The sequence below is a fragment of the Nansenia antarctica genome (assembly GCF_963989245.1).
Source record: "Nansenia antarctica genome assembly, chromosome: 8".
Lineage (NCBI taxonomy): Eukaryota > Metazoa > Chordata > Actinopteri > Argentiniformes > Microstomatidae > Nansenia > Nansenia antarctica.
This window is the reverse complement of record NC_137678.1, coordinates 32,493,762-32,509,787: the sequence shown is the minus strand read 5'-3', so window position 1 is coordinate 32,509,787 and position 16,026 is coordinate 32,493,762. Positions and strand designations below refer to the sequence as shown.

Sequence of the window (16,026 nt, the reverse complement as noted above, 5' to 3'; positions counted from 1 at the left end):
CATGCCGTCTGTTAGCAGAGAGAATAATTCAAATTCATTGGCTGTCATACCAAGATAAACAATAGGATCGACAAACATGACTTTCCTTGCTAAGCAATGGGAGGGGAAACCTTGTTATGGAAAGACACACAGTGTATGGCATCCACAACTGCAATGAATTAGCCTCTTATTTGATTTACCTACCCAACTTTTAATGAACAACCCTAATGACTTTCTCATACAGTAGTCCTCCCAAGACTCCCAAGACTGTGTGTGTGTGTGTGTTGTGTTTGTGTGTGTGTGTGTGTGTGTGTGTGTTGTGTGTGTGTGTGTGTGTGTGTGTGTCTGTGTGTGTGTGTGTGTTGTGTGTGTGTGTGTGTGTGTGTGTGTGTCTGTGTGTGTGTGTGTGTGTGTGTGTGTCTGTGTCTGTGTGTGTGTGTGTGTGTGTATGTGTGTGTGTGTGTGTGTGTGATGCACCACAAGTGCATCCCTGTTGCATAGCAGCGACATCCCATCACCCTGGCGTTGGTAGCAGCCATGGAGCGGTAGAACGGGCCCTGTCGCGAAGGGAAGATAAGGCGTCAGTGTCGCTCGCTCTCTGTGTTGGAGAGAGAGAGAGGGACATCTGCTCTGGACCGGGCACGGCGCTGCAGGCCTCCAATGGGAGGGTCTCCAAATGAATGAACTGGAAAATGGCACAAATAAAAATAGGATACGTGCTCAATCAGCACCGTCTGGAAGGCCTGAGAGGAAACTTGTTTGTCAGCCTCGTGTGACTGAGACCTACATATCACTTTTAACATTTAAAGCGAAATGAGCGAATGAAATGATCAGCTGCAAAAGTCCTGTGGTGGTGAAACGGCGGTTCTGGTTTGAACTTTAAGAGCGGAAAGAAAGTGATACCCACACATTTGTAGGACGGATGAGGACAAGAGAGGAGACTTCACCCCTGCCTAAGGGGAAAGAAACATAAGTGTCTGCCTCCCAGGCACGTATGTACAGTAGATCTGAAAGGATTCGATTGATATAAGAGAAGATTATGACAATTAACACGTAGCCAGAGGGCAATATGTTGTACCTATCCTACCTTTTTACCAATCTTGTCAAGGGTCTACACTCTGTAGGAGCTATGGGGTGTTTCTGGGCAGGTCTACTTCACAGTTTCTTCCTGACAGGTCTATCTCAGAGCTCCAGATTGAATGTTACCACATTTAAGTCCGAATTACACAAGCTTAAACACGCGGACCTCCTTTCCCCCTGTTTATATACCCAGAGTGGTTGAGTTGAAGACATGAATTGTGTTAATGATAAAACCCATTACGTGAGGAGAACTACTATTGCCCTGTGGTTGTCCATGAAGAGAAGGTGTTTTCGGTTTATCATCAATTAACTTATTTTATCCCCCTGCCTCAAGGTCCACTGTTTAGTCATAAAACTGAAGATGCTGCAATCTTTATGTGAAACAACTGACTTTTTAGTCCACATTCATATACACTGTTCAACCTTGAATATAAATTAATTCGGGGCCATTCTGAACAAATGAATAATGTCATGCTATTTCATTCTGATTCATTGCATTTCTTAATTGTTAGAATATTGCACACCATGCTGTTTATAGGCCAATAAAAACCACAAAGGTGATAGTTCAGACTTTATGTGCAAAATGTAGACCTACCCCTGCACACAGTAATAACTAGTACAAGTGTTGTTAGGGTTATTACATGGGCCAAAGTATAGCAGTAAAGTATCTTCGGTTGTGTCAATTCGTTTTCATGACGTCACGATCACGTGAATCGTGTGCAAAATATAATCTGCTACAGAAATCCATTCAGCAATTTCAGTTTCAGCACTGTTAATTGCCGTTTCAAAACGAGGGAGATCAGACCCTAACCCTAACATACCAGCTCACAACCTGATCCACACTCCCATTCCAGGAACAACCCTCTATCAGGAGCTCATTATCTATGGGGTTAACACACAGGTAAATGTGCAGTTTAATTGTTAAACTCGATTCTTCAAACCTTGGTAAGACACAGGGTGGACACAGGGTGGAATATGCATAGTTGTGTGTTGTGTGTGCATAATGTCATTTATGCTGTAACTGTACTGCTCTATTGAAATAACAACTGTATGCATAATCTATGAGTATGTCCGTCAGCCAGGTGTTAGAAGGGGAGGTTCCATTGTTGTAGAGAATAATTTTGGGTGATAGTGATAGCTATCTGTGCAAATCATATCTATCTCTCTCTCTCTCCCTCTGTGTGTGTGTGTGTGTGTGTGTGTGTGTGTGTGTGTGTGTGTGTGCGCGCGTGTGTGCGCGCGCGTGTGTGGCCGCGCGTGCGTGCGTGCGTGCGCGTGAGCGAATGTCATGATTCAATCTAGATTTTTCAAGCAGTAATTTCCCTACAACTGAATAGGCATATTTTATCTCTAGTAGAACTTTGCAAGTGACTGTGTGCCTTCCTTACCCCATTGGACTACTATAAGAATCAAACAGAAGCATTGAATCAAGAGAAAAATCGCTACGTCATGGAAAGAATGACGTCAGGTTTGATTAGCCGCCGGGGAAGTCTTGTTCCAGACTGTGGGTGGAGTTAGTAGTACAGACAGAGCCATTATAACGCACTGACAAACGAACTGATAATTCACTTCACATTTAATGCCGGCAATATCATATGAAGATTACACTTTTTTTTTTTTTTTTTTATTCTTTTCTTTTTATTTTATAAAGCGTTTTATAATCATAAGTCATGGCGCGAGGATCTCCATCCGGGAGTCAAATTCATGACGTAACCGTTTCCACAAGGCGACTGATATGTCGGTTTAGCCAATGGGGATCCAGATGATATGTTGCTTTAGCCAATGGGGATCTTAGATGGCAGCCCGTGCACCATCCTCCTGTCCCTCGGTGATGTTGTGACAGTGTAGTGGGCGGGATCTGACCACAGATCGGGAGAGCGGAGTCTGTGGTGAGACTGAGGGGCTCGGAGCGTAAGAGAGAAAGGGATCTGAGGTATTATTTGGAAAACGGAGTAAGTTATAAGGTAATATGGTCTTTTATTTAACATTAACATATGTACTTCGACAAGCGAGCGATATCTGCAAAAGTTCGTTGTGCCGGGCCGGTTTTATTCCATCACAGTTTTTTTTTATTTTTACCTCAGAACAGCGGTGGTTAACGCTAGCTAGCTAGCCTCCGCTAATAGTAGTACAGTGCCGCTGCTCCTGCCTGGCTAGCGGGCAGCTCGAGCCTCGTCTCGTAGGAAGAGAGAGGACATCACTGGGACTCTCATAGTCTGTTACTATTGCTGGTGAGCCTCGCACGTAAAACCGTTATTCGGTAGAATAGATTGAGTGCTGCTACGTGAATTGAATTGTCAATGGCTTGGCTCGACATTAAGTGAACGAATTGTCAACGGGCTGGTCGACATTTAGTGAATAGAAGTTGATAGTTTGCTGAGGTAAAAGTCAGTTGGCTTTGTTGGATTTTCAAACGTGTTTCGACGGCACGCGCCGCGGTGTCGGTGTCGGCGGTGGGACTCGTGGGCAGGATGGAAGGTTGAGCCACCGAAGAACCTCCTGAGAGACCCCGGCTGGCCGCAGAGGTCGTGGATTTGGACTGTCTTGAAATAATCTAGCCTCTTTAAATGTCCCGTTGAATCTATATGTGTGAGTTTGTTAGCCTAGTTAACTTATTTCCAGTCCCAGATACAGCTTGCTACTGTTCCGAGTGCTGGACTCCCTAATTCATTCAGAACCAGGAATAGTTCTCTCTCTCTTGCTAGCTAGAAATAGAAATCCACTCAGCCTGAAGTTTACTAGCAAATAGCAAGGCTGCTATGTTAGCTATGATTCTGAGAGCAGCTGTATTCTGTAACATGTAGCTATGTCAGGTTGTTGTATTCTTGCGACAACGATATCTGCGAGACAACGAGCAATTCAGTAAGGGTCCCGATTAGCTGCTCGTCTTACCCCGACGTTCAAGCCCGTGGAATTGATACTAGGACTCAAATGTGCTCTCTCTTAGCAGCTCGCTCTTTTGCAAACTAGTCTAGTTCCACAGTGGTTGCCTTGTAATTTAGTAAGATAAGCAATCATGACTAATATTACAGAAACGTAGCCATCTAGCGAACGATTAGCCATAACATTGCAATTGTTCCATGGCTATAACATCCCGTTGCAATTGTTGCCTACAGTTATTGAACGACTGGCTAACGTTAGTGACTTCGAATCGCAACATAATTAGTTTCTAAGGGTGACGTTAGCCACAGTAACCAGTTAGTTTATGTTGTGCACAAGTTCGTCTCCTTAAGGAGTTGCAATGTGTCTTCCAGTGTTTCCTCTGCTCTGTCTGAACTTGTCGATGGAACATGTCTGTCAGGCAGATCAACTGGCTGAAAAAACACCTCAGAGATATCGTCACTCGACCAGTTATTAGCTAGCTCTTATACCGTTTCAGTGCTTCATGGGTCGTATCAATTTGATCCAGCTTGCTAGCGGGGGACCCTTAGCTTATGCTGTTTCATTCCATATTGCACTAACCGCTGTTCTGATTATTTGTGTCTAATAGGCAACACAACCACTGAGTTGACCTTGAGTATAGTCTAAAAGGCTGTTCTCTCAATTCGGTGTGCCCTAGCTGCAGAGCTTCTGTGCTGGTTGGAGTGTGATAGTCGCCGATCACGTTTTGGTGTCTCAGAGAAGGGATCAGTCGTTATCCTATTAAATGAGACCCAGCTTGCTGCAGTTGCCAGTAATGTATCCAGGTCTCTGCATGCTGACTGCTGATCTCCGAATGAACGCTGTCACTAGACCATGTCTCTTACAACTAGTCGTTTTGTGTCTCAGCATCGTCAAATAGCAGTTGGAAATTAAATATTTTGTCGTGTTACCAATGTTTTACCATTGCAAACGGAATGCACTGCGTGATGAACATGGTGTTCGAATATTCTATTATCGGGCCAATTTGCAATGCTCAGTCCTTCAAGTGAAGTATTATGATGTATACAATAATTAGGCTACCTTGTTAACCTTGGGGAGGGGGTATGAGATTTCTGGCCTAGATGTTCTCAGTTCTGAAATGCTGTGTGTGGGCAATGTAGAAATATAATTTTCAATTTTATTTAAAAAGAAAACACAACATTTTGAAAACACTCATGACATTTAATAAGAGTGGTATTTCATCAGGGATATCTAGACATTTTTTGTTTAATGATTCAACATATCAATCCAAATAGGTAGGCCTAACCTTTGGATGCATGTCTGAGGCTTTTGAACCCAAACTGTTACTGTCACTCAGGAATTAACCACTTGAGTAACCGTCTCACTTACAGTAGGCTAATGGTATTGCATATCTTTTATCCATGTGACTTTTGATATCTGTGGTGATCAATTGCTATCCAATAATGTTTACTCCCCTGGAAATGTAGTGATTGGCTCTAGCATTCACGAGTGACTAGTAGAATATTTAGCATACCAGTCAGGTGTTTCTAGTATTGTATTGTTTTTGTAAAGCATGGTTCTTAAAGTGAGCAGTTGTGGTTTAGTCTAATAGGTTTGATCTAATTCGGTTCTTAGAACAACACCACCTCAACAAATGTCAATCCACAACTGGCACATTTCTTGGAATTAAACTGTATTTATTTATAAGGTTCCAAAGTATATCCTAACAAATGATTGGATATTTTAATTTAAATAGATTAGATTAGATTCAACTTTACTGTCAATGCACAAGTACTGAGACAACGAAATGCAGTTTGGCATCTAACCAGTACAAATTGTGGCATAAGTGCAAAAAAGACATGATATTGTAGACAGTGCATGGTATTACACTAAGGTATTACAGTGAGTATAAATACATTAATATAACAAGTGAATGTACATGAGATGAATATCAATATCATATGTACAGTTGAACAGGGGCAATAGAGCTTGAGGTATGTTACATATATGTAATGTATTAGGCACTATGGAGTCACTTGCATGTGCAAGTAATTGACAGCATGCAACACAATCAGGCAATGATGGCCCCATCATCCCTAATGCAACCTTATGGATCCCGGCATCTGCTAAACCATATTTCTTAGGCTACATTCAACATTGTCTATCATAGGTTCTTCTCATAAGAAAACAATGAAATCCAATAAATGACCATCAAAGCCCTACTATGGAAACTTAGTAATTGAGCCCTTTTAAGCAGTATTGTTTATGTAAGAGGCAATGGGCCTTTGTGTTACATTGATCTGACGTGACATTCAACCCCATGTAGGCTATCATGGAAAGCTAAATATAGTCTTCTGCTGTTCTATTAAGTATATTCAATTGTAATGATGTTGCTATTTACTTGTGATGTATTGTTATGTATCATTCTCCTCCTAGGTTTGCAACAACAAGAATATTCCACCCTAGGGTTTAAAGGGCAAGTGTTGACTGACTGAGAACAGCCTAATTGGGCTTATTGAAAGCTCATATGCCCTTCAAGTCTAATCAAATTGTTGGGTATTGGCTAAAGGATATTTTCTTAATGTTCAAACTCACCTCTTGTGCTGTTTACATTTTTGGTGTAGCCTACATTTTCTAGAGGGCCTAAGTCTGTCATTGTCACAAGTAGTAGGCTACACCATGCCTATTTCAGTACAGGAGAACCAAGTCCAGTTGGGTTGACCCGTGGGGAATTTCATGTGGCAAACATTTAAGCTATTCGGTCACGGTTGAAATATCTGGTGAGGTTTATGTTGATATGTAAGACGACACAAATTCTGATTTACAACCAGTGTATGTAGCAGTAATGTATATCTATGTACAAAACGGCTTCCTATTTGACATATGGCCTATAGAAACACCCCACGATGATGAGTCTAAAATAGTGGGGGCAGCAGGGTCATACTGTGGCAGCAAATGGCAGGGCAGCAGGACCTCAGGCCATATTCCCGCTAAGTAGAGTCACAGTAGATAACAAAGCACTCCAAAGGGCTCTCATCTTCAAAGTCTGCCTCGATCAAAGATGGTTCTATTCTCGAATGTTTTCCACACTATGAACATGAAGGACAAAAGTTAAATAGAACCTTCGCTTCCATAAATCTCCTTACTCCTTCCCTTTTTAAAAAACCGAAGAGGCCAGGGTTCTCTCATTTGCTGTACAAAAAGGAAAGTTGAACACCCCCCCAGAGACAATCACTAGTCTCTCTCTGAAATTAGCTAAGGAGAACTGGAAAAGGGCATGTGTGATGATGGGCGACACCTCTGCGTGGTGTTGTGAATTGGCAGGCTTTACTGCGTTCGAGAGTGAAGTAGTTGAAGAGCCCAGTGAATCTCTGGTGTGAAGTAGCCTAGCGCTTGAAAACCTCGGAGCCATGCTGCATGAGTAAGGCCTGGGTGCCTCTGCTTTGTACCCTTCACATTAACACGCCCTGACCCACTTCAGCAGCGTCCAGAGTTGGGGGATGGTGGACGGGGCAGTCTGGGGGACTCTAAAAATACCCCATCCATCGGCAGCTCCATTGCAGAGGGATCCCTGGAATTGCTGCTGTCCTTGACTTGCATCGAGTTAGTTGGCATGTAGACAGGGTATGAACTGCCAACCATGACCAAGAGGGTTTCCTTAGGTTGGGCCGTTGCTAAGAAGTCCTCCACTGTTAGTTCCATGTTTTTTTTGGCCATAGTGCTGTTGCATTTCATGCCTTTTTGCTTGGGCAGAAGATACTACTAGGCTTCCTGTTCTTGTGTGGTTGCAATTTAGCCTAAGCCCCTGTGGCCTTCTGTGGTTTTCTTTTTGAGGGAGGGTATATTGCCGGTGGGTGTGCAAGGGGTTAACCCTAGCCCCTGTCGTTGTTCAACCATACCATGCCAGCTGTTAGCTTGGAGATCCAATCACAATGATTTTCCACTGTTGTGACATGTGACCTGTTCCGCAACCCGAAACTGTCACCGCGCAGCAAATGTTGGCACTTCCTTCATCTTGGCGTCACTGCTGCTTGCCAGGGGGAGAGCTCTGAGCGCAAGACGTGAGGACAGGGAAATGGAGCCGGACGGCCTCCATTACTTTGAGGTTGAACATGTGTGTTAGCTGTGTGCTGAAGGCAACTCAAATATGCCAACCATTTTTAGAGGGCCATTTAGGAAAAAACCTATTGAGTTAGTGAGTCACACCACAAAGTGCAAGATGTCATCTGGGCGCAAATGGATATTCACTTGTCTGAATTTTGTTGTTATGGAAAGATTCAGTTATTGCTAAGCAGAATCTAAGTCACAGGAAAGTCAGAGGGTTTCGACATGGAACCACTGCAGCCCCTCCTTATGGGTACATCTAAAAGTAGAGTACTAGTTCAACTCAGGCAACAGTAAAAGTTTCACTTTGTGTTTTCACACATCTGATAACTATAAAAAATCACCACAGGAAATATTTTGGTGGAGACCTCTGCGTACGTTTAGACCTCACCCCAAACTTGTGGCCAGCACAAGGGGTATTTCCCTCTCAAATGAGGTTTTATGTCACCTCAGAAATGCATCCAACCCTGCAATTATGTAGTGTAATGAATAATAAATCCTGTCTTTTTTCCATGGCAGATGGCTCCAAATAGAATTTAAGCATGTGATAGAATAGTTTCCAAGAGTCTGAATGAAATTGGTTCCGTGCTCTCATTTGTCCAGTTTGTATCTTCCCCTTGTTAAAAGCACCCTTTTTTGTGTGCCTGGTAAATATGTAGTGATTTCGGTCTTGCCGCCATAGTTAGTTCATTCCGCGTTCTGCTCCAGACACTAATGCAGACAGTGAACGCAACAGACTGCCCAGCTGGCGGCCTCTTTCAGAGAGACTCCGGCACTTCATCAGAGGAGGAAGTCAGTGCATGCCCCCACCTGCAGTGGTGCATTCCTCTTGGGATCCACCGGTCATTCATTGTCCCATTTCACCCTCTGTGTTTCACCTCCCTATCAGGATCGGAGTCAACGTCATCATAGGGGAACATTACTTAATTTTCCGACCGAGATACATTCGGGATGTCACAATCTTTTTTACTGACATTGATTTCTATTAATCCTGTTCCAGTTCACCCCTCTGATTAGCCCTGAACAACAGTGTGTTCCCTCGTGATGATTCTCGGAAACTCATCCAATGAAAGCCTTCTTAAAACACGATGACAACTGCTGTGATTCACATTCGCATTTTTGGCATGAATCACTATTTTAGCACGGGGAGGCTTAAGTTGAATGGATGTGGTTGGAAATTAGAATGGACTGACATTAACAAGCCTTCCTCCACCAGTGGAGCGGAGATGCTGGATCTCCCTGATGCCCACACACTGTCTAATTAGATTAAACAGGAGGCTTTTCTGATATAATCATTCAGTGAGCCCCTATCTTTCAATGAATCTACTCAACTGCTTTGTTTGTATGACATCAAGGCCGTAGCAGTAGGCCTATAGCAGCGGCATTTTGATGATTAGACTCAGTGGATATGGATTTGCCTTTGGAGGTCGGATAAAGGTATTAGCCGATACTCCCGGCACCACGATTTAGCACGAATAGCTATGTGTGGGAGGACATAACAGTACTATCGTAGTTACTCCAATTCCGCCAGATGAAATGCTTAGCCTACATGTGTATTCCCAAGCACACTGCAAGAAATAAGCTCCTCTGGGTACTTTGTTTCCTTAACCAATGTGGTAAAAGGACAGAAGCATGAGCAAGGCCGTCTACTACATAGGGCTCCCTCCATCCATGAGCAAGGCCGTCTACTACATAGGGCTCCCTCCATCCATGAGCAAGGCTGTCTACTACATAGGGCTCCCTCCATCCATGAGCAAGGCCGTCTACTACATAGGGCTCCCTCCATCCATGAGCAAGGCTGTCTACTACATAGGGCTCCCTCCATCCATGAGCAAGGCCGTCTACTACATAGGGCTCCCTCCATCCGTGAGGAATTGATGGAATTTGTTTATTTTCTCTCAATGATCCATGTGCCCTGTGCAGTCCAACCCAAGAATGTTCCTTTGCGTCCACATACAGAATAATTAATGCAGTCATACATGGAGATTTACTGCAAATAAGTTGAATTATTAGGCAATGTTTTAAGTGGAGTTGACAAGTGTCTCAACCATGTCTGAGTTTAAATGGAAGATCGTTTCCCACGCTATATGTTCTCTTCAGAAGGGTAGCATATCATATTGAGCCCCCCAGTGACCTGGGGTTCCTACATGCTATTTTCAGAGAGGGGCGCTGTAACAGACTAACGCTGTAACTACACCACTAAAACAAGAGTGAACCCCCATAATTCAGTTAACAGTTTTCAGCTTACGGCACCAAGAGCAAGACGATGCAGTCACAAACATCGAGTTGAAGACGAAATCGGCGATATTTTATAAAGAAAATCATTTCGGCTACATTTCATACCAGGCTATATACTCAACACTAATCTGCATAATCTCTATTTGAGTTGGAAAGTAGCCTATTCCTGCATGACATCAACAATTGCATCAACACTGTTTTAAATGTATTGTTTTAATACAAGTCTAAAATGTGATAATGGAGCTTTCAATGTGTGCAGGGTCATTTTGGCCACTTTCCTACTTAGTTTTAGGATGATTATTGAGATTATTTATATTTGAGTGCATGTGCTTATTTCTGCATCTACGCCTCTGCAATGCTCTTGCTGACTTGAAGCGTAAAACTATGCTGCTTCAAGCGAGCTGTGCTTTTCATGCGGACTAGCATGTCTCACAGTTCACTGCAAGTAATGGCATTGGTATAGTTTGTCTGCAACAGTGTCATTTTGCCTACCCGATGATCTTTTGCTCTATCAGTGTTGGCTTTTGACCCTTAAATTACCTCTGTTTAAATATGTGTGTTAATCAAATATGCCTTGTAATATTAGTTGGAATATTACAATTGTTCTGTTTTGTTCTCTTCCAGATCCTTGTATGCCATGTCCGTGGAAGGCCCTCAGTCAACATGAAAGAATAGGCATGCCGCAGTCTGAGGGAAATGGCTTTTGATCTGTCCAAGTCCTGCTACCTGAAGTCTGGCTTCATCATCCACATCTGAAGGACTTGAGCTGTTTATGGGAACTACCGCGCCGCTCGCTCTCTGAGGATTTAGCTTTCCCTTTGGGACGCCATTTTCCACCGTAGCTGTGTGTAACCAAGGGGGGGGGACATGGCGAACAACTCGTACAGCGGGGTGAAGAACTCCATGGCGGAAGCCAACCACGATGGGGACTTTGGCTGCTCGCTCAAAGACTTGCGGGCTCTCATGGAACTGCGGGGGGCAGAGGGAATAAACAAAATCCAGGAAAATTACGGGGATGTTCAAGGACTCTGCTCCAGATTGAAATCGTCACCTATAGATGGTAGATACCACCTCACTCCTCAATATCATCACTGTTTATTCACCCTCACCCTCTCTTCATTGGATCACGTGGTGTTTAGAATGCTGGTAGCTACTAGTAATGTTTGGTGTGGGTGGTTTGTCCCATAGTTGTCTGTCCCCAAACCCAGTTTTGTGAGCTTTTCATAGTCCTTGTTGCCATCCATTCTTCTGTCTATCTTGACATCACTTCCATGGAAAGCCTGTATGTTGCCAGACAGGTGGCAAGGGTGGCTCTGTACTCTATTCCTGAGTATCTGTCTCTCTCTCTCTCTCTCTCTCTCTCTCTCTCTCTCTCTCTCTCTCTCTCTCTCTCTCTCTCTCTCTCTCTCTCTCCATTGTGTGTGTGGAGAGTTCAGACAGACCAGCTGTCTGCCTGGGTGCTGTGCCAACCTGTGCAGGTCAATGTTCCACATGTGAGGACAGGACAGGATGGTGCACGGCTAGTAGCATTATGGGCAAGACATGAGCTCTGCTCTGCTCTCTCCAGCAGCATGGCATACTTCCTTCTAACTATGCCCTGAAGACGAGGTCCAACACAGCACATTCTAACAGTCTCAATATCCCTGCTGTACACAATATCTCAATATCAGGGACTGTCGTCACCTGGTTGGGGCAGCTCACTCCAGGTCATTAGTTAGCCTGGCTACTACACAATACGTGACATTCTATGTTTCATAAGGTGGCACAGTGCCCACTGTAGCATTCTGCAGGGTGAATCACTTTCATCTCCCTTTTAGTTCCTTTCTGTGGGCTCGTCCTCTCCGCTCCACACCGATTGGCCCATTGGCCAAGTGTGTGAAAAAAAAACGCAGGGTCATTTCACATGATGGTGACTTGTCTGGGGAGAGCTAGCTCGTACTACAGTGGTTTGCCTCCCTCCCTCTCTCCACACAGACGTTCTGCTGCCTAATCGCCAGAGTGACCTTGATTGAACTCTTGGGGGGGAGGGGATTTTCACTTTGATCCCAGATTAAAATGGCATCACATCCACCGCAGCTCTCTGCAATGTCATTGCTGCTGAAATGCCTGTGGCACATCCATTTGTATGTTTGAGGGTGGTAAACCACAGGCAGTACCACACCATATGCGTGCATTAAACAATGGATTAAATGAATGCTTTATTAAACAATGGATTAAATATTAATTCAATTATTCACTAATTATGTTTAATTTAAAATAAAATAAATAAATACAATTCTTACCCATTGATAGTCAACAATGATTGATTGAGTTATCAGAAATAGACCTATTAAAGACCTATACTGCCTCAGTATAACAGTATTCTAATATTTGTGGCATACAGTACAGGATGTTCACAGCCTCCTGGAATTGAATTGTGCCAGAGTCAACCTGCTGAGAACATTGTATTTGGGTATTTTAGCTGACGTTTTGTAGGTCATTTACAGTATGATCAACTGATGTAATGACAGATAATTGGGTCTGTAAAGGGAGGTACTCCTACCTCACCACGCATGATTGGTTGGCTGGGTAGCCAGGCCTATGCATGGCAGCATGCTAGGCCTATTCTAGGCAGCACTGTATTATCTGGTACAAACAGGGATGAAGTTTATCTGTCTGTAACGAACGTTTAACGGAAACAGTGTCGTCAGGCGCGTGACGGTCTGAAACAGGGGGCCTATTTGCTTTTATTCCGATTATTTAAATTCACATTATTAGGCAATACTTTAATAAGATCTTTAGGAATCATAAAAAGAAGCCTACGTATTCTTGAAAGAACTATCCTCGTTTAGAAGCCGGTCTTACTGATGAGTAAATAATTGTTTACAGTGGGGTTCCGTTAGTAGTGCAGTAGGGTACCGTTTAGCCTCAAGTAGTGCAGACGCAATTGATTCAAGTCCATATTGTTTCCTCCGTATGTGCAGTTCCACTTGGCACAGAGCTGCAGAGCTTTGACACTTGTGTTTCAATCGGCTCATTCAGTGTTGGCCCAGGAAATTAAGCCGTCATTTAAGATTACAGGAGCTTGACAATTGAAAAGGGATTTCTAATTAGTAAGTAGGCTACTTTCAATTCTAATGCCAATCCTTAGCTAATCTTTTAACTATTTATGAGCAGCATTCAGAGGAGTGTTTTATTCCCACTGGGACCATATATATATATATATATATATATATATATATATAAAATGTATGCATTCACTGCAATGTAAGTTGCTTTGGATAAAAGCGTCAGCTAAATGGCATATTCAGCATTGAATTAAGCATTGAATTCCTGTCTATGTAGGCCTGTACGGCATTACATTAAGTGGACAGTTTATGCTGGACCACAGTACTAAATAGCAATTTAGTATGAGTAACAGTAATATAATTCCCTTGTATTGTTTTCACCCATTATTATATCAGTCAGTAAGCAGAATATGTTCTTTCCATTAGCTCCATTCTTCTGCATAATGACTGCATTCTAAGATGCACTCGGCCACTTAGCATCAATATTATTGACCATCCTCTCAGAATGGCCTTCTCACTTTGTTAGAATGGATTGATATTTTAGACTACACAAATATTTGGGCTAACAGCGTATTGAGATCGATCAATCAGTCAGTCGGTGCCGCTGCCCTTCACTGCAATATGGACCTGCAATTTGCATAACCCGCCTGGCTCCAAACTGAATGTGATGTTTGAATTTGGGGCATAGTAGAGAGGCTCTGCTGCAGGTTGTCACGGCGAACAGCCTGTAGGCGGCAGATGGTCAGGCCTGGGCTCGGGGGGGAACTACAGGTGGTAGACTGGCTGATGTAGATGTGGTTTTACCTGTGGTAATCTCTTGGTCTAAACCCCCGAGCAGGGCCGGTGGTTGCTCACTTTGGGATCTGTCTCCTGTTATGGTTGAATTTGTGACTCTCCTTCCAGTGTAGTACCATGTCCTTGCTTGAGCCAGTGTTATGTTTCCTATGTGCCATCAGCTAGCTAGGACCAAAAGTTTCCTGAAGAGGATACACCACTAAAAGATGCAATTCTGTTCAATTTGGAATACAGAATACAGCTATGTATTTATATTTGTGGCTGTCATGATGAACAACCAAAATTAGTTAGCCTACTTGTTTGCAGTATTTTTATTTGCAGACACATTTTTGCTTGCACATCTCAGATTCAGATTCAGATAACGTTTATTGCCATTATGCATACACATATAGGAATTTGCTTTGTCACATCTGTGTGAGTAGTAAAAAGGGTCAGACCATACCATCAGCTACTGTCTATCGCAGGTTTGCAGTAAAATCTGCAAGCCGATAAGGGAGGCTATAGGTTACCCTAGATGTTGTTGCTCTCTCCATCTGCAGAGAGGGGTCTTTGGAGATGAGCCTGTGTCGTTCAGTAATTTACCACCACCAAGAATCTGAGTCCAGAGGGCTATCTTAAACCCCAGTGTAGGCAGAAATCTGAGGTACTTTGAGGGGGTCAACTGGGGACAAGTAAACAAATTATAGAGTTAATGATTAGCCGCTGCGTGACTTGTGATAGGACGCATGATGCTAAAATGATTTGAGGCTCAGCCAACCTTTTGTTTGTCATACGGCGGGCGTTAATCATCCTCTGTCACTAATGTTTATTTCGCTAATGCAAAGGGAAAATGTGCTGGAAAATTGAATGGGTATTAGCTGTCAGCATGTTTTCATTAGAGGCGTTGTAAATCAAAGCAGACTGTGAGGGACAGCAGCGCAGGGAGAACCATGGCTCTTTGATCAAGCTCTAAACAGTGAGTCATCAGCACCTCATCATCCCCACATGGGGGTTAGACTGCAGACCCTGTACTAGCCCAGCCCCGGCCCCTCCAATATACACCAGCTTGCGAGGAGGTAAAACCTACAGGACATGAAGTAAAAATAAATAATCCAATTCTAAATGGTTGGTAAAATAACAAATATTGTGAGATTGTGAGAGTAATGTACTCTAAAGAGCTTAAAATACAATCTTTGATTGTAATACCAGCTGTCGTTGTCGGCGGTGTTTAGTTTATGCTGTGAGATTAATTCAGCCCTGTCAATTCCACCAACTTTGACCTTTATGTAACACCTGGCTTTGTGGTAAAGGTTTTGACATGACAGGAGCAAGTTTCTCGCTCAGGCACTCCCGGCGTTACAGTTTCCACATCTCAGTTGCAAACGTTCAAAAGTTGCCCCCGACAGCTCCCGGGCCCAGACGGAAGTGTAGAATCATCTCCCAGCAGGTGAGCAGTTCTGCCTCGCCTCGCCTCACCCCAGCCTCTCTCTGCCACGCTGACTAATTACCCCCGTGTGATGTCATCTCCCACTGCCCGTGGCCTCTGTGTGAGCCGTGGCCCCGCTGGTCCGTCTCCATTAGGCTGTAAGCCTCGGCAGCCCCTGGCTCACCGCAGCCAGCCTCCCCCGGCCCTGCTCTTCATTAGTCTCTCTCTGCAGCCAGCCTCCACGGGGCCAGCCAGGCTGCCTGTCAGCTGCACTTTCACACAGCCACTCTCTGAACCGAAGCCCCCCCTCCTCCCCTCCCCTGTTCCTGCTCTGACTGGCTGCCTCTGGCTCTGCCACTGCAGTCCACGCGCCTCACCCACCCACCCACCACTATGAATAGGGTTGAAAAGCTGCTCTGCATCAAATGCATTAAGTCTTTTGAATATGACCCCTTCCTCTATCTGAATGCAGGGAGAGCAGGCATTTGAATGAGCCACAGTGGAATGCACTCTGTG

The 16,026-nt window shown here is 43.9% G+C and overlaps 1 protein-coding gene across 2 annotated transcripts in view; it reads left to right on the top strand.

Moving 5' to 3' along the window:
* Positions 1-2,936: 2,936 nt before the first annotated feature.
* atp2b1a (ATPase plasma membrane Ca2+ transporting 1a) overlaps positions 2,937-16,026 on the top strand; it is a 41,230-nt gene continuing 28,140 nt past the window's right edge. Inside the window, exons 1-2 of one of the 2 annotated variants that reach the window (XM_080538683.1) lie at positions 2,937-3,023; positions 10,888-11,323. In XM_080538683.1, coding sequence (XP_080394809.1) covers positions 11,131-11,323 — 193 coding nt within the window. In that variant the 5' untranslated portion in view covers positions 2,937-3,023; positions 10,888-11,130. The remainder of the gene's footprint in view (positions 3,024-10,887; positions 11,324-16,026) is intronic. The other variant, XM_080538684.1, reaches the window with a different exon arrangement.